This window comes from Tripterygium wilfordii, chromosome 18, assembly GCF_013401445.1.
Source record: "Tripterygium wilfordii isolate XIE 37 chromosome 18, ASM1340144v1, whole genome shotgun sequence".
Classification (NCBI taxonomy): Eukaryota; Viridiplantae; Streptophyta; class Magnoliopsida; order Celastrales; family Celastraceae; genus Tripterygium; species Tripterygium wilfordii.
In genome coordinates, this window is record NC_052249.1 from 4,080,897 (window position 1) to 4,103,600 (window position 22,704).

The 22,704-nt window shown below is 40.7% G+C and overlaps 2 protein-coding genes and 1 non-coding gene across 3 annotated transcripts; all 3 read right to left on the reverse strand.

Annotated features, from left to right (window-relative positions):
• Positions 1–162: 162 nt before the first annotated feature.
• LOC119983403 lies at positions 163–3,131 on the reverse strand. The gene is made up of 7 exons (XM_038827091.1): positions 2,992–3,131; positions 2,534–2,787; positions 2,295–2,347; positions 1,149–1,226; positions 883–900; positions 708–807; positions 163–206 (listed from the first exon to the last, which is right to left on the reverse strand). The coding sequence occupies exons 1-7, from the start codon at positions 3,129–3,131 to the stop codon at positions 163–165; spliced, it is 687 nt and encodes a 228-aa protein (XP_038683019.1).
• Positions 3,132–4,800: 1,669 nt separating this feature from the next.
• LOC119983404 (uncharacterized mitochondrial protein AtMg00860-like) lies at positions 4,801–5,237 on the reverse strand. The gene is made up of 2 exons (XM_038827092.1): positions 4,968–5,237; positions 4,801–4,902 (listed from the first exon to the last, which is right to left on the reverse strand). Exons 1-2 carry the CDS (start codon positions 5,235–5,237, stop codon positions 4,801–4,803), a joined length of 372 nt encoding a protein of 123 aa, XP_038683020.1.
• A 10,000-nt stretch (positions 5,238–15,237) lies between these two features.
• Positions 15,238–15,344, reverse strand: LOC119984899. Its single transcript, XR_005464997.1, has one exon. It is a non-coding gene; the product is annotated as a small nucleolar RNA R71 (small nucleolar RNA).
• Positions 15,345–22,704: the final 7,360 nt, after the last annotated feature.

A 22,704-nucleotide genomic window follows, 5' to 3' on the forward strand; every position in this document is an offset into this window, starting at 1 on the left:
CCATATATACACCCATCGAAACCATCGGAGTATTTATACAATTACGGAAATAAGAAAACATATCTACCCGAGTTCAGACTGAGTAAATAGGTAATATATACAAAATACAATACCCAAACTCCTCACACTCAGCTAAAGAACAGCTCGAGACTACACACCAGCTCATGCGTCCCGCAGCTGACCGTCGTCACCTCTATCCAACTCACCTGAAAGGGAAATAAGAAGAGGGGTGAGCCAAGAAGCTCAGTAGGGCATAGAAAGGGAACACCGATATCCAAAAAATAAGAAATCAAAGAATATGATGCATAATATGAAATACAATAAATATGTAACTATCAGTAATCCAACCAAGTAACATGACAGCCGATAAGGCTATACAACACCGTAACCACAAACACCAGTCTCTGATAATCCATAATCCACCCCTGGACCCACCCTAATTCCCGTAGGGTGTCTCCCAATCCAGATCCACACTGAAACTGGATGAGGATCGGATATCCCGATAGCATAGCCTACACTAGATAGCGTCCCCTCTGATGCACCTCACCTCAGATGGTCTACAGGTAAGTACCCGATTTATTGTATAATCCATCATAATCCAATATATTGGGCTTCTATATGGGCCCCACAGTCTACATCAATCACCTCACTCCTAAAAACATACCAACAATGATAATCAACAGAGAATACGTATAAAATATACAAACAGGTCGCATTTCCCACCGAAAATCGACAAAACCATAATATAATAAGAGTCCGTGAAATCGGAATTCTAGAACCACACGCGAGAGACATAGAAACCCCTACCTGAAAATCAGGATGCAAATATCAAGCACGCGTCCCCGACTAACCCCTGACTTTGAAAGTCAACCCGCTCCGAACCTCAGTCGGGATCACCGTCTACATCGAAAAACATGATATACAATTAACTTCAAAGCACGATATACGAAAAACACAAAATACATTCGGTCAACTATGGTCAACGGTTAACAGTGGTAAACCGGGTCAATCAGGGTCAAACAATGTCAAACTGAGTCAAATGGGTCAAACCGGGTTAAACAGGGTTAAACCGAATCAAATGGGTCAAACCGGGTTAAACAGAGTCAAACTGGGTTAAACAGGGTCAAACAGAGTAAAATGTGTCAAACCAGGTTAAACCGGGTCAACTCGGCCAGACTCGACCCAAACCCAGCCAACATCACCGCTAGCGATCCGGCCACCCAAACCTACACCAAATTAAAGAACTCGAAGCGATGAATTCATAGGTACCTGAAACAAGCCAAACCGTCGTTGAAATCGGCCGGATCGACCAAAAGAAGTTCACGATGACCGAAACTTCAATCCCTGATTTCTACCAAACCGGAGCTATGTTCAACCTGATTCAAGTTGGGTTATGCTAGTCTCGTCCATATGCTTCTTTTGGTACCAAGCTCGATCGTCACCGTCGTCGAAAACGAGAGATCTCCGTTGAACCCGTGTAAGAGAGAGAAATAGGAGGGAGAGAGAGAATCCCGTGTGAGACAGAGGGTATTTTTGCAAAATTTTTTTACTTTTCTTTTATACAATCTTTTACTTTCAAAAACACCTATCTTTCAAAAACACCCTTTAATAAAATGTTCCGATTAACTTCCAAAATTCATAATAAATCCGATTTGAGTGATTCTTGTGCCAAAAATTTTCTTTTTAAATCCCCCATTTATTAAAAATATTTTCATATTTTTATCTTAATTAATTTTTTATTCTCCCTAAATCTCGATTCACGATCATCAAGGTTCACGCCACCTCGATCAACATGTCAAAATACTATGAAAAGTGTATAATCGGGTCAGGATATTACATCCTCCCCCTTAAGAAAATTTCGTCACCGAAATTAAAATCATACCTAGGTAGTGAATAACCCTGGATATCTAGCTCGCATGTCAAAGGTCTCCTCCTCAGCTCCATAGTGCTGCCATATCACCTTGACTAAGGGTATGGTCTTCGATCGTAACCGCCTCTCCTGTCTATCCGCAATCTTGATAGGACGTGTCTCAAAAGTAGCGTCCTCACCAATCTCCAAGGTAGACCAATCAAATATATGAGAAGGATCTCTATGGTATCTCCTTAACATAGACATATGAAACACACCATGTACCCCTGACAATTGTGGGGGTAAAGCTAATCGATAAGCTACTGTCCCCACTTGAAACACGTGATCCCCCCACTTGAAACTCTAGAGGTCTACGTCTCTTATCCGCATAACTCTTCTGACATGATTGGGATGTCAAAAGCCATCGCCGTATCACTGCCAGTACCTCAATAGTCTGCTGCACCATCTCTGAACCTAATAGTGGTCTGTCACCAACCTCTGACCAGCACAATGGTGATCTACAAGGTCTCCTATATAATGCCTCATATGGTGTCATCTGTATATTACTCTGGTAGCTATTATGGTACACAAACTCCACCAAAGGAATATGAGTCTCCCAATCACCTCGGAAGTCCACCACACAAGTTCAAAACATATCCTCTAGAATTTGAGTGGTATGCTCACTCTGCCTAACAGTCTGAGGATGAAAAGTTGTGCCGAAGTTCAGTTTCATCCCCAGAACATCTTGAAAAGTACCCCAAAATTGTGAAGTAAATCTGGGATCCCGATCAGACATAATACTCAATGGTGCACCATGCAGTCGGACTATCTCTCGTACATACAATTTGGTCAACGACTCTATCGGATTTGTCTGACGAATAGGCATAAAATGAGCTGTCTTTGTCAACCGATCTACAGCAACCCAAACTACATCATGTCTTCGAGGAGTCATAGGTAAACCCATCACAAAATCCATAGTAAGATGCTCCCACTTCCACTCCGATAATGGAAGCGACTGTAACAATCCTACTGGTCGTCGATGCTATGCCTTTACTTGCTGACTGGTAAGACATAAAGTCGCGGTCTGTGCAACATCTCTCTTCATGCCACTCCACCAATACTGTCTCTGTAAATCTCGATACATCTTGGTAGCACTAGGATCCATCACAAACTGCGAGTAATGTGCCTTCCGAAGTATCTCCTCCAGTAACTCGGTATCCTCTGGGACCACTAACTCCACCATCGGTGCCTCTGATCCATCCTTCCATATCCTCAACGTCATCAAATAATGCGTCCCCCAACTGTGCATCCAGCACCTGTTGTACAAGTGTCGGACAAGCTATCAAACTCCGTAAACTCAATAAATCTCCATGCTCCTCCATGTCTAGTGATATGCCAATTATATTCATATAAGTGTGCATCTTTTTACATGAAATCTTGCATTGTTTAAAGAGTTAATTCGAATTATATGCTGCTTAAAGAGTGTTATTTGCACATTTCAGGTTCCGGAGCATAAATGGAAGAAAAGCAGCTTAATGGATAGGAATGAGCAAGAAATTGGACTTGGAGGCAAAATCCGATCGATCGGCCCAAATTTCCGATCGATCGGACATTAACTGAGCTGAATTGGACAGTGGAAAATTCCGATCGATCGGGCCAAAAACCGATCGATCGGCCAGAGTAGTCTCGCGAATTTTTAGGCCTTCAATTGTCCGAAATTAACCTAAAGTCAAGGAAGACCAGCTCAAAACGACATAATCTTGTGAGATAAACGACTCTGGGTCGTGGGGAGTATAAAAGGAATAAGTTGCTAGGTTTTGGGGGAGTTGGAACTTTGGAGGAAATTCTCTCAAGCTTGGACGGCAGCATTTGGGAGCTCAAGCTGGAATTTCAGGGGTTTCATCTAATTTCTTCTCATTTCTTGTATTAAATGACTGCTAGTATGGATTTCAAGTTGTATTTCATGATTATGAGGAACTAATCCTCTAACTAGGGGTCCTAATGGAACCCCTCTTTGAATGTTGAATGAACTAGATTGTTAGTCTTTAATCTCTCTTATTGTTGTTGATTTTCTATGGATACACTTATTGCTTTCAAATGCTTGATCACCATTTGAATGATTTTTAGCTTGGGTTGAGACCGGAAGGATAGGCCTAAGGTTGCAAGAATCCATAGAAAACATAAGTTGAATGAACCATAGAAATATAGGTTTATGACTTATGCAATTGTTAAGTGATTTCCATTGATCTTAATGGGTTTACAATGTACTAATCCGAGTGTTAGGAATAACCCGGATTTATGTTGAAAACACATTCGATGTATCTAGGAATAGAACATTGAATAGAGTGGGAAATTGATTGTCAACAACTAATTTGAGAATTGAGAGTTAATGAATCAATGGAGTTCAATTGGATGAGAGGTGGTGAAATTAGGAACCCTAGTGCTTAACCTTCTTGGAAATTAAATTGTTATTTGTGGTTGGTTAATTGTTAAAAATTGTTACTTACTTAGTCATCTTTTAAGTACTTGTTAGCATTACATAAACTATAATCAACAATTCGCATTGCCAATTAGTGTAATAGTTGTTTGAATTGACTTTGAATTTGAATTTGCCAAAATATCCTCGTGGGAACGATACTCTACTCATCCTTTATTACTTGTGCGATTTGTCCGCTTGCGAATAATTTCACAACATCTAGTCGGTACTGACTAAGAGTATCCACTAACTCAAATTCATGGATGGCCAACCGAGCTGCAACCAATCTCCTACTCAAGGCGTCAGCCACCACATTGACCTTGCCTGGATGATACTGTAGGGTAAAATCAAAGTCCTCAAGGTACTCCATCCATCTACGCTGTCTCTGGTTCAGATCTCTCTGAGTAAACAAATACCGGAGACTCCTATGATCTGAGAATACCTCGAATCTCTCTCCATAAAGATAGTATCTCCACTACTTAAGTGTGGACACTACAACAACTAACTCCAAATCATGCACCGGATAATTCCTCTCATGCGGCTTCAGTAGAGGTGAAGTATACTTAACCACTCTGTCCTGTTGCATCAACACATAACCCAATCCAACTCCTGAGGCATCACAATATACCTGATAACCAATACCTCTCTGTCAGGTATCACCAATACTGGTGGCGACATGAGTCGAGTTTTTAACTCCAGAAAAGCCTGCTCACACTCGTCTGACCATACAAACAGAACATCCTTTCGAGTCAACTGTGTCATCGGCGCTGCAATCCGTGAGAACCCCTCAATAAAACGTCGGTAGTACCCTGCTAATTCCAGGAAACTACGAATCTCTCCTACATTCTTTGGCCTTCTCCACGCTATCACCGCCTCCACGTTAACTGGATCCACTGCTACGGGAAATCGCATGCCCAAAAAATTTCACCTGAGTCACCCAAAACTCACACTTCTCAGCTTGGCATACAATCTATGGTCTCTGAGCGTCTGCAACACAATCTCCAAATGTCTAACGTGCTCCTCCTTAGTGGCTGAATAAATCAATATGTCATCAATGAACACAATCACAAACTGATCCAGATACGGCCTGAATACCCTACGCATCAAATCCATAAACACTGTAGGTGCATTGGTTAGCCCAAATGGCATAATCAAATACTCATAATGACCAAATCGTGTGCAAAATGCTGTCTTCGGTATATCATCCTTCCGGATCCGTAATTGGTGATACCCCGATCTGAGATCAATCTTGGAGTAATAATGACTACCCCTCAACTGATCAAACAGATCATTAATCCTCGGCAACGGATATTTATTCTTCACTGTCACCCGATTCAACTGCCGATAGTCCACACACATCCGCATCGTAGCATCCTTCTTTTTCACAAACAGAACAGGTGCTCCCCAAGTGAAGTGCTCGGTCTAATAAAACCCAACTTCTATAAAGCTGTCAACTGGGTATCTAACTCCTTCAGCTCTGCTGGTGCCATCCTGTATGGTGGCATAGAAATAGGATCTATACCCGGATACAATTAGATCACAAAGTCAATCTCCCTCTACGGTGGCAATCCCGGTAAATCATCAGGAAAAACATCCATATAATGCTCCACAATAGGTATAGGAGTCAAAGACTCCTTCCTAGACACTAAAGTGAGCAAACCCACTACAACACAATCGATGTACTAAGGATTATCTAGAAATTGTGGACACGGAAGAAGTCTCATCCCACGAAATCTAACCCTCCCCTGTGGTTAGTGTAATCCTCCTCTCAGCACACTCTATAATCGCCTCATACTCAGTCAACCAATCCAATCCGAGAATAACATCAAAATCAATAAATGACATCACAAACAAATCTGCTCTAAACTCATTATTTGCGAAACTAAATACACAGTCCCTACAGATACCACTAATCACGGTACTTGATCCTAAGGGCGAATCAATTATAAATCTTCTGGCCACTCCCATAATCCCTAAACCCAATGCCTTAGCAAATGATGTAGAAATAAATAAATGGTAGCACCAGTACCAAACAAAACATGTGCCCAAGAACTGAATAAGAGAAATCTACCTCCCAAATGATCTCGCTCTGCTGGTACTGCATCAAGGCGGAGTTCATACTCTCCACCTCTCTAAACCTGCTGCTGCTACTGAGCTAATGGTCTACCCCATCCTGCAGGACCTCTCGGTACTGGAATCGGTACTGGTGCTGGTGTTGAAACTAGAGCTGGAGTTGGAGCTGGAGCTCTCTGACCTCGAGGTGCAGGCGGAGCAGGTCCTCCACCTTGTGGGTAATCTATCCGAGTATGTCCCTGCTGGTCTAATCTCTACCCCTGTTGACCCTGTCTCTGCCCCTGTTGACCCTACTGTCCCTGCCTAGGTCCCCGATAACTCTATCTCTAACTTTGAGAACTCTGCCCCTGACTCTGCTGCTGCCCCGGGATATCAGTCCTCCGTCTGTACTGACTACTCTCAATAGTAGCAGATGTAGAACTCTCAAGCTTTCTCTTATGAATCTCTCAATAATCCTTAATCTCCACTAATGTCTTCTCAACTCCAAGTGCCTTATCAATACACTCGCGATAGGTGGTGATAGCCTAAGCCGCCAAATGAGGTGAAATCTTTGGCGACAATCCTCTCTGAAATCTCAGTATCTTCTTCTCCTCTGTTGAAATATATTCCTCCCCGTATCGCCCTATCTCCTCAAAGCGAGCCTGATACTGAGTCACTGTCATGTTCGGGGACTGAATCAACTCAAGGAACTCCTTAGCTTTAGCTACCCGCACTGTCTGTGGTACATACTGCGCTAGAAAAACTGTCTCAAACTCTACCCATGGCATACCCTTCCTACCCCAACTAACTGTCATCACCTCCCACCATGTAAAAGCATCCCCCTCTAAGAACTCTGCAGCTAACAAAGTCCTCTTCTCCTTAGGAATCCGCAAGGAAGTTATCTTCCTGCGTAGCTGGCGAAGCCACTCCTCTACTGCCACCGGATCTATGACTCCTCTATAAACCGGAGGATTCGTCTTCCATAACTCAGCTAGCTCCTTGATCGAAGTATCAGTCGCCAAAGGAGCTACCTACGCCTACACAATTTGTCCTGCACCCTCCTATAACCCACCCAAAGCCGAAACCTATGCTAGAACCTCAGCAGGAGCCTGTAGTGCAGCTGGGGCGGGAGCAAAAATCTGTGTCACAAGTCTTGTAACAGTCTGCCCAAGAGCTCGCATAAACTCAATAACATCCCAGACCTCTTGTCGTAAAATAGTCACTACCGCCTCTACCCCATGTGGTGCTGGCTGTACCGGTGGTACCTCTTGGTCCTCCCCAATATCATCTACTGGAGCTACATAAGCTCCTCGCCTGCCCCTGCCCCTGCCCCTCCCACGTCTCACACCCCTAGCTCTCCGTCCTCGCCCACGCTCTAATGGAGCCAGCCACCTTGGGCACACTACTCCCTGAGGCTCATCTGTCTAGTGTCGTCTCCTGCCCTGTCCTTGTCCCTGTCCTCGCACCCGAGTATTACGTGTATCAACCATATCTATAAAATGTAACACACGTATACATAAATCTAAAAGTAAGAAACACAAAAATAAAAACTCACCAGGTCAGCTGGGAGGCGCATGATGTGTAGCCAAAGAAATAACCTAGGTAGTCTAATCACTGTAAGTACCTACAGCTCCGATACTAAACTATCACGCCCCCCTCTCCTAAAGTATACCGAAGTGTACCTATACCCACAAGAACGTGACCGGCAGGAGACTCCATCCCCCGTACCAACCCTTAATCCAATATATAAATCTAAATAAACATATAAAGTGATACAACTCCTGAAACATGATGTGGAAACAGTCCCTCCAAAATACCATATATACACCCACCGAAACCATCGGAGTATCTATACAACAGCGAAAATAAGAAAACATATCTACCCGAGTTCAGACTGAGTAAATAGGTAATATATACAAAATACAATACCCAAAGTCCTCACACTCAGCTAAAGAACAGCTCGAGACTACACACCAGCTCATGCGTCCAGCTGCTGACCTTCGTCTCCTCTATCCAACTCACCTGAAAGGAAAATAAGAAGAAGGGTGAGCCAAGAAGCTCAGTAGGGCATAGAAAGGGAACAGCGATATCCAAAAAATAAGAAATCAAGGAATATGATGCATAATATGAAGTATAATAAATATGTAACTATCAGTAATCCAACCAAGTAACATGACAGCTGATAAGGCTATACAACACCATAACCACGAACACCAGTCTCCGATAATCCATAATCAAAAATCCATAATCCACCCCTAGACCCACCCTAATCCCCGTAGGGTGTCTCCCAGTCCAGGTCGACACCAAAACTGGATGAGGATCGGATATCCTGATAGCATAGCCTACATCAGAGAGCGTCCCCTGTGATGCACCTCACCTCAGACGGTCTACAGCTACGTACCTGATTTATTGTATAATCCATCATAATCCAATATATTGGGCTCCTATATGGGCCCTACAGTCTACATCAATCACCTCCAATCACCTCACTCCTAAAAACATACCAACAATGATAATCAAGAGAGAATACGTATAAAACATACAAACAACTCGCATTTCCACCCCCGAAAACCGTCAAAACCACAATATAATAAGAGTCCGTGAAACCGGAACTCTAGAACCACACGCGAGAGACATGGAAACCCCTACCTGGAAATCAGAATGCAAATATCAAGCACGCGTCCCCGACTAACCCCTGACTCTGGAAGTCAACTCGCTCCGAACCTCAGCCGGAATCACCGTCTACATCGAAAAACACGATATACGATTAACTTCAAAACACGATATATGAAAAACATGATATACTTCAGTCAACTATGGTCAACGATTAGGTAAACAGGGTCAACCAGGGTCAAATAGTGTCAAACAAGGTTAAACCGGGTCAAACTGAGTCAAATGGGTCAAACCAAGTCAAATGGGTCAAACTGGGTTAAACCGAGTCAAATGGGTCAAATCGAGTCAAATGGGTTAAATCGGGATAAATCGAGTCAAATGGGTCAAACCGGGTCAACTCGGCCCAAACCCAGCCAACATCATCGCCGGTGATCCGACCAACCAAACCTACCAAATCTTACACCAAATTGAAGAGCTCGAAGAGATGAACTCATAGGTACCTGAAACAAGCCAAACCGTAGCCGGAATCGACCGGATCGACCAATGGAAATTCACGGTGGCCGGAACTTCAATCCCCGATTTCTCCCAAACCGAAGCTCCGTTCAACCTTATTCATGTTGGATTATGCTTGTCTCGTCCATACGCTCCTTTTGGTAGCAAGGTCGACGTCACCGAAAACGAGAGATTGCCGTTGAACCAGTGTAAGAGAGAGAAATATGAGAGAGAGAGAATCCCGTGTGAGAGAGAGCGTATTTTTGCAAATTTTTTTTATTTTTCTTTTATACAATCTTTTACTTTCAAAAACACCCATCTTTCAAAAATACCCCTTAATAAAATATTCCGATTAACTTCAAAAATTCATAATAAATCCAATTGAAATCCGATTTGAGTGATTCTTGTGCCAAAATTTTTTTTTAAATCCCCCATTCATTAAGAATATTTTTATATTTTTATCTTAATTTAATTTTTTATTCTCCCCAAATCCTGGTTCACTATCACCAAGGTTCACTCCACCTCGATCAACATGTCAAAATACTATGAACAGTGTATAATCGGGTCAGGATATTACACCTTTAGCTATAGGGGTCAACGAAGAGCACTTAATATTAAAGGTCTTTCCACACACAATGAAGGATAAAGCAAAGATGCGACTGAACGGTTTGAGACCAGGATCACTTATTACTTGGACTGAGGTTCAGAACAAGTTCTTGGAGAAATTTTTCTCGACTCAGAAGATTGACGCTTTAAGAGACAAAATATTTAATTTGACCAATTAACAAACTGATGAGTCATTCTCCGAGCCGTGGGAAAGGTTTAATAATCTCTTAACTTAACGACCTTGTCATTCTTTAGCTATTTTAGTGTTGATGCGTATTTTCTATAAGACACTGACAGTTTCTAGTAAAGTTGTAGTTAATAATTATGCAGATGGATCAATTAAGAACAAGACTCTAGCGGAATGTCAAACTTTGTTTGACAACCTTGCTATTGAGACCTAAAACTCGGAAGCGAGAGGTAAGCGACTTCATGTCTATGAAATTTTCGATTCTGATTCTTTTGCACCAAAATCGCAGGTTGATGATATCTCTAGCAAGTTGGACATGCTTCTAGCAATGAATGGGCATGTAATTCAACAAGAGCTATGTGTCTTATGCCATGTTCCTAGTCATGCTACCATGACATGCCTCAAGGAGTAGAGTTCTAGGAGTTTTTGCAAGAACAAGAAAATATGATGAACTCCTACAATCGAAATCTAAGGTTTGATCCTTTTTATAATTCTTATAATTTAAGAATGTGTTTGGAAAGTCCTCTATTTTTTAGTTCCTAAAAACGATTTTGAATTTAGAATTTGAAAACAGTTTTAATTAATAGAAAACTGTTTTAAAATTCATTTGGTTTGTGTTTCTCAAAAACTATTTTCTGAAACAAAAAGTAAAAAAATTCATTTGGCAGATGCTTATTTCAAAAAAAGAGAGCAGAAAATTTATTTGGATAGATGATTTGTTAAAACACAAAACATAATATATTAAAACATTAATATCAAGGAGTGCTTTATTAAACATTTGGTGCGTTACAATGATCCAACCACATCAAATTAGCCATATAGTCACGATATGCGAACATGGTTGCAGCTCCTTGATAAGTTAAATCGAGCATATTATTATTGTTGTTTGAGCTTGTCCCGTTGAAGTTGATGGTTGGATATCTAAAGGACCCATATTTTCTCACATATTAAAAAGTAGATCTTGTTGTGTTTGTATACGTAAGAAATAATGAATTGCACAGCAGGCAACTACAAACCACCTTCAAAGTTTGACCCTTGCTTTATGAGTTCCTTCCCGTATCTACAAACCACCTTCAAAGTTTTACGGAAATGAGTAGATATAGTCTCCGTAGAATGTTGGAATCTATCACCTGCAACTCTATACCGAACATTATGTCCAATTATTTAAAGGAATATAGCCACATTTTCTTCTAGAAACACATCCCTCGAATCTTTCAAAAGATTACGTGACCTTAGTTCCTCACATAAGTGTAGGAAATTTACCTTATACAAGCGAAAGAGTTGGTAGCAAACAACTGATGATCCATTTAGCAGTTCGAACACATATTCACAGCCTGATAACGATGAAGTCCGCATAGGAGTTCTACTAAGACGCTGATCTTCTTGCTCAACAATATCAAGAAGAACAGGTAACTGTAGTAAGTCTTCATCATCTGAGTCACTTGAGTCCACGTGGTCGCCCATTAAATTGCAAAAGAATGGGCTTGGACAATATTCACTTCTATGATGGTTTTGATGCAAACACTACCGAATTTATATGCAGGGGAAAATAATGCATGAGTAAGTACCCTTCATGGTCGTATATTGACGTGTTTGTATTATTTACAATATGTCAGGAATTCATTGTTTCATGACTAGTATTTTCTTGTCCCATTATAATTTTTCTTATCTATCATCATGTACTTACTAGTGATAAAAGCAACCAATAAGTTTTGTTCACACATTTGCTAATACTGACCATACCTCACGAGCTTCAATACTGTGCAAGTTATCACGAGCACTCTACATATACATATATTCGATGCATGTATGGGTCCATTTCTTCACCTATATATTCACTTGTATTTCAATTTTGCAATGATCTTGTGTACATAGTTCACGGGTATGAGATGAGCAGTACTTGGGGATGAGATGAGTCTAAGCAAATCTAAACGTGACGGCATGCTCAGATGAAACTTGTTTATTCTACAATCTGTCATTGCAGTTGTAGCAAGCTGCACATAAATTATACTAGGTAATATTTTCATGTTCTCTCCTACAGAAAAACAGAATAATTAATGACTACAAAAAAAACTACAAACAGATCAAATCCACCGAAGAATTAATGACGTTGCTTGCTCCTTTTGATTAAAGACATCATGTGCCAAAACCAACTTGCCATGCTCCATCAAGAACATGAGTGATGAGACCCAGGTAAACAAAATACAAACCCATGCTTCATAAACTTCATTAAAACAAAGTACAAATCGATAGTTCACAGACATAATTCAAACAAAATACATAGGGATAGTTCAAATAAAAAGGGCATGGTTCAAGCAAACATGAAAAAAATTTCAAAGTAACCTAATACCTAGTAGTCCAAGGAAAATCCTACATAACAGTAAACACATTGGCATGGCAGCCAAGACATTGGATTCGATCACAACAACAATCAAACTTCATCACAAGTGGATGTACAACAACATAGCCGACCCCATAGCACAGCCAAAATCCCTTTGTTACAGGCTCAAAAGCCAAGCTTCTCTGAGCTCATCCGAGATCTCCATGAACATCTTCCTCCACTCTAAACTTATGAACATTGACATGGCCTTCACACGGTACTCCACTGAGAATTGTATGTCATTTAGAATAAGCATACAACTTGAGGTCTTCAACCTCTCAGCCGTTGCATTTTAACATTGATAAATGTGTGTAGTGCTTCGCTTACAACACTCATCTTCGATTCCTTCCTCGACCTTTTGGTGGGCAACGGGGCCGGTCTTTTGCCACTACGCGTCTTGGGATCCAATTTTCCAGCATGGAAGTGGTCTTCATCATCCTCAGCATCCACATTAATGTGCAACCTTGTTTGCCTAAATTGAGCCTCCAACTACTTCTCTTCATCAATGTTCGGAGGACTCATGGTTGAAGCATAATGTAAAACTCCAGTGGCTGTTCCAATGTTAAAAATTATGTCAAGGTTCAAATAATTTTCACAGCCTCTTTTCTTGAATGGATGATAAGTCAAATAATATATAGATATAATTGTGTTTTCATAGGGACTTTTGCATGACTATTCGGATCTTTCTCTATGATTTTGGTCTATTTTGCGCGTTTGTAGGTGCGAGAGCAAATATTTTCAACATGGGTTCAAAATAGGACAATTGGCAGGCTGATATTCGGATGTCCAAAATTTCCGCTAGAAAGCTCCGAATCTGGAATTTTTCAGCGACGGTGAAGGGTCGACTTCTTAAGCTTCGTATTGATATCAAGTTCATTGAATTTCGTTCACAATTAACGAAGTTATAGAGTTACAAAGTTGGTATACCAAGCTGGAATTTCACAGATGATTTAGGCCCAAATCATTGTGCTATTCTTTTAAAACTTTTTCAAGGCCAATCAGCTCAGCCCATTACAAGGGCAGCAATTTCATTTCTTCAAAAAAGGCTGTAGACCTAAAAGGGTTGGAAAAAAAAACGGGAGAGACTTATCTCTCTAGGAGGAAAACTAATCGGCAGCAAGGAGGAGCTTGGTCGAAGACTTTATGCAATTGTGTTGGCTTTTCTCAACCCTGATGGAATCAATTTCTTTGCTTTCTTTGTTTGAATCTAGCATGAGGAACTAATCCTCCTGCTAGGGGAATGATGTAGCCACTCTATTATGCTCAAGGATTTTGGTTTGATTGTTAATTCATTCATGCTTTGTTGAGTGTTAATTGCTATACTTGAACGATATTTGAATCTTGATGATTGATCACCATTGGGATTTGATTATTTTGATGCAAATTGTAGTAGACGCCATGCTCAATTTGAGATTAGCTTCTTGCAATTCAACATCATAACTGCCTAGACATAGACGCCATATGCTAAGATTTATGTGATCGTGTTAAAGGTTACCATTGATTCGAATGCATCCTTGTTTGTTAAACTAATCTAGACGCCATAGGTAGTTGCAAAGTAAGGATAGATGTAGTAAGTTAGACGCCATGACTACTACATGAATTACGGGACCTGATCGTCAACAAGTATGGCTGAATTGGCAGTTAACAACCGAGAGAGTTGAGTATAATGGAGATGGTGAAATCGAACCCCTAGTCCTTTTATCACGTTGATTTTTCATTCAACTTTTGATTTGTTGCTTGCGACATAATTGGTATTTTTTTTAGTGAACATTGGAATTAAGTTAAACTAATACTCAGTCCTCGTGGATTCGACACTCGTATTTGCTAAGCTATACTACTATTGATTCGTGCACTTGCGAGTAATAAGCTGAGTTTTGAATCGCTATAAATTTAGTGGTTCGAAATCTCACATCAAGTTTTTGGCGCCGTTGCCGGGGACTGAAATTATTGGTTTATATTTAGTTTCGATCTTTCCTTTCTTATTCTCGATTTTTATTTGTTAATTAATTATCCTCATTAACTTGGTCTTACAGTGTATGCTCGGACGTCGATCTCAAGGTCGAAATTTAATTGACTACGATCTGGAAATTGAGAAGACTCTTGCACAATTGAGAAGGGAAGCAAAAGCGAGAGGAACTATGGCGAATTTAGAGAATCCAGAGATTGAGCATGGTGAGAATGCTCTTGCTAGAGTTGCAGCTGCTCTTGCTATTGACCCAGTTAGAAGGCCAATGAAGAACTCCTTTGTGCCGCAGAATTTGGAACAACCATCCAGTATTGCATTTCAACCAAACTTTCAGGGCAATGTCACATTCCCTCCCAATTTGCTGAATGCAGTACCTCACTTTAGAGGCACATCATCTGATGATCCATATCTACACATTAGAGAATTCTTTGAGCTCTGCAAGACTCAGCATGTTCAGGGGTTAACTCCAGAAGAAGTTCGGCTTCTACTATTTCCTTTTTCACTCAAGGACAATGCCAAGCTGTGGTTCAATTCTTTAGCCCCGGGATCAATCACTACATGGGAACAGATGGCCACAAAATTTCTAAAAAAGTTTTTCCCAGCGCAGAAAACGAAGAAATTGAGAAGAGAAATTCAAACTTGGCAACAAAAAGATGGTGATTTGTTCTATGAAGCCTGGGATGATTTTAAGCAATTGCTTCTCAAGTGCCCGCATCATAATTTATCCCAAGATGATCAAGTTCAGGCTTTTTATGAAGGATTGGATGCAAACAACACAAACATTGTAGATTCAGCCTGTGGAGGTGTACTTATGGAAAAGAGTAGTGAAGAAGCTTTCGACTTATTCGAGATTCTCAGTGAAAATTCTCAACAATTTTCATCTAGAGGGAAACAAGGACTGAAACTTCCAAGAGGCATTTATGAAGTCCACACTAACGCAGAAAAGCAGCCTCAGTTGCTGTCCATGGAGAAAAAGATTGATATGTTGGTAAAAGCATTCTCAACTCAGAACATTGGACCCATCCAACAAACAATCCCGGTTGAGGTATGTGCAATTTGTTCTCAGACTAGTCATACTACAGAAATGTGCCCCATGTCTTCTTTTTCAGAGCAGGAACATGTTAACTATGCGGGGCAAGGTGGTTTCCATCCCAATAATAATCCATTCTCGAATACTTATAATCCGGGATGGAGAAATCACCCGAATTTCAGTTGGGGAGGACAGAATCAGAATCAGAATCAGAACAAGCAATATAATCAGAATGCGCAACAAGTCCCAACTGAATCTAAGAAACCATCATTGGAGGAGCAAATGGCTCTCTTGGCTCTTAACACAAACAACTTCATGCAGAAGGTGACACAGCAGAATAGCAAATATGACCAACAGTTTAGCAACACACAAGCTTCCATCCAGAAACTTGAAGTCCAAGTTGGTCAAATTGCCAAGCAATTAAGTGAAAGAGAGCCAGGAAGACTTCCAAGTCAAGCTGAAATTAATCCCAAAGACAAAGAACAACTCAATGCCATTACCACCCGAAGTGGTATAACTGTGGGATACATAAAGAAGAATGAAGAAAAAGATGAAAAGGAGCAAGAAACTGGGAGACAACAAGAACTTAAGGAGGAAAATCAGACCAAGGCAGCCATCCCACTGAAGGTTGAGAAATCTGAACCTCATGTGCCCTTTCCTAGTCGATTGGTAAATGAAAAGAAGACTGAGCAAATGCGAAAGGTCATGGATATTTTTAGAAAAGTTGAGATCAACATTCCCCTGTTAGATGCAATTCAGCAAATTCCCTCGTATGCTAAATATTTGAAGGATGTTTGCACTAGCAAGAGGAAGTTGGCACCGTACGAGAAGGTGATGTTGTCAGAACAATGCAGTGCTGTGTTGAACAAGAAACTACCTCCAAAGCTAAAGGATCCAGGGAGTTTCTCTATCCCCTGTACTGTTGGTCAATTATCTTTTGAAAAAGCTTTTCTAGACTTAGGTGCTAGCATAAATCTAATGCCATATTCAGTTTTTATGCAGCTAGGTCTTGAAAAGGAGTTACAACCGACTTCAATCACTCTTCAATTGGCAGATCGGTCCGTAAAATTCCCAAGAGGCATTATAGAGGATGTTCTTGTCCAAGTTGATAAGTTCCTACTCCCAGCGGACTTCATAATTCTAGACATGGAGGAAGATAGGGACATACCAATTATTTTGGGTCGACCTTTCTTAGCGACAGCAGGAACTATCGTGGATGTGAAAAAAGGTTGTATGACAATGACGGTGCAAGGACAAACAGTGGAATTCAATTTATATGAAGCTGGACGCCATCCTTCTGATAAAAGGGAGTGTTTTAGAGTTGACATTCTTGACAATCTTATCAATGATTCATTCTTAGAAAATCAAGCTACTGATTATTTGGCAAACTGTCTTATGTTTCCTGAATTGCAGATTGCTGAAGATGGAGAAGCTGCAGAGATATGTGCATATCTAGAGAAACAACCAACATTTAATAATAGGTGGAGTCGAACCTTTGAAGCCCTTGGGCCAGCACTTCCAAAAGTTTTTCCCTCTATAGAATCACCACCGAAGTTGGACCTAAAGCAACTCCCAAAGCATTTGAAGTATGCCTACCTTGGAGAAAAAGATGAATTACCTGTTATAGTTTCTGCCAATCTCACCAATGAAGAGGAAAAAAATCTTTTGTGTGTGCTACGCGAATATAAAAGTGTGATTGGGTGGTCAATAGCTGATATCAAGGGTATTAGTCCCACTATGTGCATGCATCGAATCCTATTAGAAGAAGATGCCAGGTCATCATGTGAAGCACAAAGGCGTCTTAATCCACCAATGAAGGAGGTTGTCAGAGCTGAAATCCTTAAGTTATTGGATGTTGGAGTTATCTATCCCATATCGGATAGCAAGTGGGTGAGCCCAGTACAGGTGGTTCCGAAGAAATCTGGTATTACAGTAGTCGCTAATGAAAATAATGAACTCATTCCGACGAGGAAGTAAACAGGATGGCGGGTCTGTATTGATTATCGAAAATTGAATGCTGCCACAAGAAAGGATCATTTTCCATTGCCATTCATCGATCAAATGTTGGAAAGGTTAGCAGGTCACTCCCATTATTGTTTCCTTGATGGTTATTCAGGTTACAACCAAATTGTGATTGCTCCAGAGGATCAAGATAAAACAACCTTCACGTGCCCTTTTGGAACTTTTGCTTATCGAAGGATGTCATTTGGACTATGCAACGCACCCACCACATTCCAAAGGTGCATGACTAGCATATTTTCAGATATGGTGGGACGTATCATAGAGGTATTTATGGATGACTTCTCTGTCTTTGGTTCATCATTTGATACATGTCTATATAATCTAGCCTTGGTGTTGGAAAGATGCAAAGAAACAAATCTTGTACTGAATTGGGAGAAGTGTCATTTCATGGTTCGAGAAGGTATCGTGTTGGGACATCTTATTTCAGAAAAAGGGATTGAGGTTGATAAGGCGAAGATTGAATTAATATCCAAGCTACCACCACCTACATCAGTCAAGGGTGTAAGATCTTTCCTCGGTCATGCAGGCTTCTACCGTCGATTCATTAAAAACTTCTCGAAGATCTCCAGGCCATTGTGTAATCTACTTACCAAAGATGCCAACTTCAATTTCACCGATGAATGTTCACAGGCATTCAATAAGTTGAAGCAATTACTTACTTCAGCACCTATAATGATGGCCCCAGATTGGAGTCTGTCATTTGAGCTCATGTGTGATGCAAGCGATTATGCAATTGGAGCAGTGTTGGGGCAAAGAGTCGAGAAACTTCCACATGTCATATATTATGCAAGTCGTACTCTTAATGATGCTCAGCTCAACTATTCAACCACAGAGAAAGAGTTGCTTGCGGTAGTATATGCATTGGAGAAGTTCCGACAATATTTGATTGGCTCCAAGGTAATTGTATACAGCGATCATGCAGCACTCAAATATTTTCTATCGAAAAAGGACTCTAAGCCTAGACTAATTCGTTGGGTATTGTTGCTTCAAGAATTTGATTTAGAGATAAGAGATAAAAAGGGGGCGGAGAATGTTGTCGCAGATCACTTATCTCGTATTGTTCAAGCAAATGAATGTGAATCGTCAATTCTTCCCTTGAATGAAACTTTTCCAGATGAGCATTTATTCATAATGCAAAGTGAAGTACCTTGGTATGCAGACATAGCGAACTATCTTGCACAAGGCATCATTCCAAAGGGCTGGACGCATCAACAAAGAAAAAAATTCTTGTCTACAGCCAAGCACTACTTTTGGGATGAGCCTTACTTGTACAAGCACTGTGCAGATCAAGTCATTCGCAGGTGTGTACCACAAAATGAACAGAAAAGTATTCTGACTTTTTGTCACGTATATGCTTGTGGAGGTCATTTTGGGTCTCAAAGGACAGCAGCAAAAATTCTACAATCCGGGTTCTTTTGGCCATCTCTCCACAAAGACGCTCATACTTTTTGCTCTACATGTGAAAATTGTCAAAAGCTTGGCAATATATCTCGGAGGAATGAAATGCCGCTCCACAATATTTTGGTGGTAGACATTTTTGATGTTTGGGGCATTGATTTCATGGGACCATTCCCCAAGTCACATGGAAATGAGTACATCTTGGTAGCAGTAGACTATGTATCTAAGTGGGTTGAAGCAGTTGCAAGTTCAACCAACAAAAGTGAGGTGGTGATCCGTTTACTTCAAGGTATAATTTTTCCAAGGTATGGCACTCCCCGAGTCATTATCAGTGATGAGGGAAAGCACTTTCTTAACAGGGCTGTGGCCACACTTTTATCAAAGTATCATATCACACATAGAGTAGCTATTGCATATCATCCTCAGACAAGTGGGCAAGCAGAGATTTCCAATAGAGAGATTAAGCGAATTTTGGAGAAAACTGTGAATCTCAAGAGAACCGATTGGAGTATAAAATTAAACGATGCTCTTTGGGCGTATAGAACTGCATATAAGACTCCAATTGGCATGTCCCCCTATCGTTTGGTTTTTGGAAAGGCTTGTCATCTACCGGTGGAACTTGAGCACAAGGCTTTCTGGGCTATCAAGAAGTTGAATTTTGATTATGATGCAGCCGGAGAAAAGCGTAAGTTACAACTCAATGAAATGGAAGAATTACGCGAGGAGGCCTATGAGAATGCGAAGATCTACAAGGAAAAGACAAAGCGCTATCATAACCAGCACATTGCACCGAAGGAGTTCTTTTCGGGACAAAAAGTGTTGTTATACAATTCTAGGCTTAAGCTTTTTCCTGGTAAGTTACGATCAAGATGGTATGGGCCTTTTCAGGTGGTTCGAGTATTTCCCCATGGAGCTGTTGATATCAAGAACTTAAAAACGGGTAATGAGTTCAAAGTCAATGGACATCGCCTCAAACCGTATTTGGAAGCCAACTTTGATGCTGTTGAGTCCATCACTATCCTTCAAGATTCAAAAGCCTGAGTGGATTTGTCTCACTCCGTCTTGCCTAGACGTTAAATACAGCGCTACTTGGGAGGCAACCCAAGCTTTTGTATTTTTATTTTGTTTTGTTTTGCTCTTTTTGGTTTGTTAATTTGTTTCTATTTCTTGATCGGAAGCTGTAGTGCACGAGTGTTGAAATTGCTCAACAGCCGTGCAACAATTGCTCGAGCCCATGCTAGTCAAATAAGGCCAGAGAGTCACGCTCGACAGCCGTGCAACCCACGCTCAACAGCTGCTCAACCCCAATTGCTCAACAGTCGTGCAACAATTGCTCGAGCGCATGCTAGTCAAATAAGGCCAGAGAGTCACGCTCGACAGCCGTTCAACCCACGCTCAACAGCTGCTCGACCCCATAGGTAAGTTTCCCACTTTTAAATACACGTTTTCTCGGACACGGCAGTAAGTTCTCTCACGGCACATCAAGAAAACGAGTGTCCATCCATTCTTCCCTCGTTCTCTAAACATCCAAGGTACCTTTCTTTCTCTTCCATCTCTTTTCTCTCATCCTTCTTACCTTATTCCATGCGTATGATTATTGTTTGAGATGAATCACGGTTTTGGAGGTTGAAAACTAAGATGCTTTATGGAGGAGTTTGGAAATTTGGTGCACTCCACCATGTTATTGCAGGTCTCTTAAATATATATTTGCAGTTTGGGGTTCACATTCGCATAAACACATTGCTTATACACAAGATTATTATATGCCCACAATGTGTTAGCTGAAATGTTCGAATGGAACTTTTTGCCTTCAAGTCTGGCCGCTTTGATCCATTAACACTTAAATGTCATTGTCTATGATCTACATGTGTTTAGGGATCCATGCCTTTCAAGTTCATACTATCTTGCGCTTCAATTCCAAAATTCCATGAATATGCTTACTTGTGTTATTGTGCACAGAAAATGACTAAACGTAAGATTCTGGCATCTAAAGGAAAGCAAGTAGCAGTAGACCCTTTCCACACGGTTGAACTTGCACCTGAAACACGCATTGAGTGGGAAGTGCAGGAATTGCCCGAACATCGCGATGCGGTCCAGTTTCTAACAACTCATGCTCTTGGATTCCTTCTTGACATAGACCCCAACAATGAATGTCAAATTTATCCAGACACTATAGTGTCTCGCCTTCCACCCCCATCTGCTTGAGTTTGTCAGGTTGTCCTATTCTTTTCTTTTCTGTTTTCGTACTCTCGATTAACTACACTGAGGACACTGCATCTTTCTAGTGTGGGGGGTGATGTGTGGGTATTATGTGTTGGGTGTTAAAAAATGTTTAGTGAGCAATTAAGAAAAAAAGAAAAAGAAAAAAGAGAACCGCAATGCCATGTGACTTTCATGAATGAAACTTGATGAATATGATATTGTGATTAATTGAAGCACTAATGAATCTTGCTAAGGACTCATGCCCAATTGAGTGTTTATATCTTGAGCTTTGTTTATCTTGCATGATCCAACAATTTGAACACTTATATTGTGGGGTATGAGGTGACACTTAATGTTGGACACTTGTGGTATGTCAGGAACATTAGTTTTCTAAAGTTACACATCCGGGATTAATTCATTCAAAAAAAAAAAAAAAAAAACCAGAAAAAAAAAGAACAATAGGATAAGTGGATTTTTCTCATGGGTTTTCTACTGAGTAACCGGGCCTCTTGCTTAGCAAGCAGTGAGTTTCGCGTAAAAAGGTAGACCATGAGTGACTTCTACACAGTGACTTGCTTAGCCTCGTAGCCTTTTTGACTTGAGTTATTAGACCCGTAGGGGTGTCTCTACACCTGATGCCCTAAGCCAACTGGACTGGGAGTCATTGGTTGAAAACTCGTTACATGGGTCAATTAGAAAGCTTAAGGGGGTAAAGCATTGCACAAGTAACGGAAAAAAAAATAGTTGCTTTCAAAATAAATAAATAAACAACCCGGTGTGCTTACTTGTTTTTGCTAATGATTTCTGATATGCTATGATTGTGTTCATGTTGAGTTGTTATTGAAATCCCTATACAAGTGCTATTTCACATTCCATAAGCACGTTGGATATAATGAAGTTTGCGAATGAATGCTTGTATTGGAAAATGTTGCCCTGATGCTTGGTTTGTTGGTGTGAATATGAAAGCAAGATTGTATTTGCATGTTTCTATTAGTGGAATAACTTGGCATTGTGGTGTCTTATAATGTTTGTGGGTATCATTCTGGTAAGCCCTCACGAGACTATAACTCGTCCACTAGGGACACCTAGGGGTTTAAAGGCTTGTGTCACATGCTAAGTGTCACCGCGATTCCTGCGAAAGTGAGTTAGATGTTAATTTTTGTTTTTGTTAATGATTTGTTTTACTATTGCTCGAGGACTAGCAAAGTCTAAGTGTGGGGGTATTTGATAAGTCAAATAATATATAGATATAATTGTGTTTTCATAGGGACTTTTGCATGACTATTCGGATCTTTCTCTATGATTTTGGTCTATTTTGCGCGTTTGTAGGTGCGAGAGCAAATATTTTCAACATGGGTTCAAAATAGGACAATTGGCAGGCTGATATTCGGATGTCCAAAATTTCCGCTAGAAAGCTCCGAATCTGGAATT